The sequence below is a fragment of the Brassica rapa genome, chromosome A09, assembly GCF_000309985.2.
Source record: "Brassica rapa cultivar Chiifu-401-42 chromosome A09, CAAS_Brap_v3.01, whole genome shotgun sequence".
Taxonomy (NCBI): Eukaryota; Viridiplantae; Streptophyta; class Magnoliopsida; order Brassicales; family Brassicaceae; genus Brassica; species Brassica rapa.
Window position 1 is genome coordinate 7,615,484 of NC_024803.2, and position 2,803 is coordinate 7,618,286.

General features: G+C 38.2%; 1 protein-coding gene across 1 annotated transcript; it reads right to left on the reverse strand.

Annotated features, from left to right (window-relative positions):
• Nucleotides 1–788: 788 nt before the first annotated feature.
• LOC103838299 (RHOMBOID-like protein 2) lies at nucleotides 789–2,452 on the reverse strand. Its single transcript, XM_009114728.3, has 4 exons — nucleotides 1,993–2,452; nucleotides 1,652–1,815; nucleotides 1,421–1,584; nucleotides 789–1,335 (listed from the first exon to the last, which is right to left on the reverse strand). The coding sequence occupies exons 1-4, from the start codon at nucleotides 2,256–2,258 to the stop codon at nucleotides 985–987; spliced, it is 945 nt and encodes a 314-aa protein (XP_009112976.1). The 5' UTR covers nucleotides 2,259–2,452; the 3' UTR covers nucleotides 789–984.
• Nucleotides 2,453–2,803: the final 351 nt, after the last annotated feature.

Genomic DNA, 2,803 nt, shown 5'->3' on the forward strand with positions numbered 1-2,803 from the left:
TAGTCAAGAAAGCCTAAAATGAAGATGGAATGTTTCCTTCAGTCTAATGTTTAATGCCATAATGGTCAATGAGACACAACACACATGAAAAAGAAAAAAGAACTATAGAGGAACCTTCGTGCCCTGGTTACTGAGTTTTCACATCTTTAAAATTTTGCCGTTTACATAAACAGATTTGTTTTTAATGTTTATTTTTGTTCTAGTCTGCAAAAACTTAAACGAGTATTTATTATTACTATCCAATAACAGAAATGTGTAAGAACTTGCCTCTCCACTCTATTTAAGGACTCAGCATATGGTTTAGTTGACAAAACATGCCAGTTAGCTTCTCTTCTTCTTCTTTTCTCTATACGTTTTCATTTTTTGTCAACTTACACAAATTGACAACGCATAAGAAAACCAAAAGAAAGTAGAATTTTTTAAAACAAGACCCTCTTGTCTTCAATGCATCTAGATGGGAGGCAAGTTCACCATGCATATATATAATCTTCTCCATAACGTGTACTCCAAGTTACATGTGAACACAACTATTCGACCTAGTGAAACATTGAGATCAGCATCGACTAATGCATCCAAGAATTTCTTGGCGTTTGGAGGCGGTATGGGATTCTGTGTTGGAATTGACTTCACCAAATTTCAAATGGCAGTTTTCCTTCGTAGTTAGACTCCATACGAAAGAGATCTATGAAGTTAAGAGAAGTTCTGATGAATACAATTTTTCTGTCTAATGACAATGTCAAGAATACTGTTGTATGCAGATGTACTATAATGAGATTAAGTACCTTTAATCCAACAATATTACTATTTATACAGATGTACTATAATGAGATTACGTACCTTCAATCCAACAATATCGTTTTATTTGGTAATATACATGTATGTTATATAAGGCAAGAGAGGTCAAAGGCAAAAAGAACAAACAAATTATCTGCTACAAGAAGAACACATATAAGAATTTTTAGAGGATAATGATGATGATGATGATTAACAGGTCCATTTCGAAGTGGGGAAACAGCTGAGGCGATGACACCATTTGCAATGTTTGTTACCATTCTCTCCTTTGAAAAGCATCACTGATCCAACAGTTAAACAAACCACAAGTATAAGGACTGCAACTATGAACAGAACGTACTGGTAGATGCTATACTTGCGTTTGGTAAGGGAAGTGTTGGTGCGGGAACTTTCCCAACCGTGCTGTGGCCGGACAAGGAGGATAAAACCGAGGCAGAACCCGGTTATAAACCCTCCAATATGCGCGAAATTGTCAACCCGAGGAAGCAAGCCTAGTCCTAAGTTGATCGCTATGATGAACAGGAGTGTGAACAAAGCAGCCGCCTGCAGAAAAAGAAAGTACAAAACCGATAAAAACCAAAGCTAAAGTACATTTCCGGTCTTAACCGGTTTAGAGGATAATAAGTACCTTGTTAGCATAGATAGTCCAATTGGTGAGAAGTTCAGACAACATAGCTCCAAGAAGTCCAAAGAGAGCACCAGAAGCACCAACGGAGATACTTTCTTGAAGGAAAAGAGAGGAGAGTATGCTTCCACCGAGACCAGAGATTAAGTAGATAAGCCCGACTCTTACTGCACGTTAATCAAAGATTAAAATGTCTCAACTTGGAGGAGAGTGCGTTAAGACAAAAGAACTTACTGAAGCCAAACTGCTGCTCAAGGCGGATACCAATGAAGATCAAACTCAACATATTGGTGAGGAGATGAAGGATACCAGCGTGTAGCCACATACAAGTGACGAGTCTCCATCCTTGATGCTCATGTACTACTTTCCCCCACTCCAACGCTCCCATTCTCTCCAATCTGAAACAAGAATCCGTAGTAAAACCGAATCATTCACACAGCTAAACCAAAACTCAAATCCATCAGACAAAAAGATCAAGGCTTTGCGAATTAGGGAACAAAAAAAGATTGAGACTTTCGAGGTACCCACTTGATTTTTAGACTCACAAGTTCTTGAAATCTGGAGAAAAGACTTACGTAGAGGAAGAAGGGCCAAAGAGAGGATTCTCTCTAAGGGGCTGAAAAGAGAATCTTCCGAGGAATCTAGCGACGCAAGCTTTGTTTGGTCCGATGATCTTCTTGGGACAGTCGTTGACGAACATAACGGCGATAAAGACGGCGAGATTCGCCACGACGATCAGTGGAACGAGCCACGAAGTCCAATGAGTATCGCTGGAGCTTTCGTCATAGATATTGTTGTTGTTCTGCTTCCCTTCTCCTCTCTCCGAATCTCTGTTCGCCATTACTCTGTTTCTTTCTCTCTCTCTCAGCTCAAAACCTCCGGATCTATCTTCGAGATTGACTGATCAGATACGAAATGGGGAGAAAGTAACTTCGAAGAAAGAGAGGAGGATGAATTAGACTATTAGAGGAACAAGAGATTGAGACAGAGCATCTGTAATAGGAGAGAAGAATTAAGGCAAAAGTTGTGACCTTTTTTTTGTTGTAACAAATTTAAGTAAAAGTAAAAAGTTTATTTTGTTTGTGTGTGTCTGTGTACTTGGGTTTCAGCCTCAACAAATTGATGATTTACTATGGAAAATAATAAAAAAAAATTAGAAGTGAAAACATATAAGTTCCGAATGGTGACGTGTGGAATAAGTATAAGATAAATGCGGTGCAATTGTAATAGTAACAAAAATATATAAATATTTATGTATAGGTAGAAATTTTTATTGTTATTTACGGTGGCACAGTGCAGAGCGGTTCATCGCCATTCGAAGCCGTAGTTGTTATTAATCTAACTGTCTAAGTCGATATTTGGGGAATAAAGTAAAGAATAGAGCTT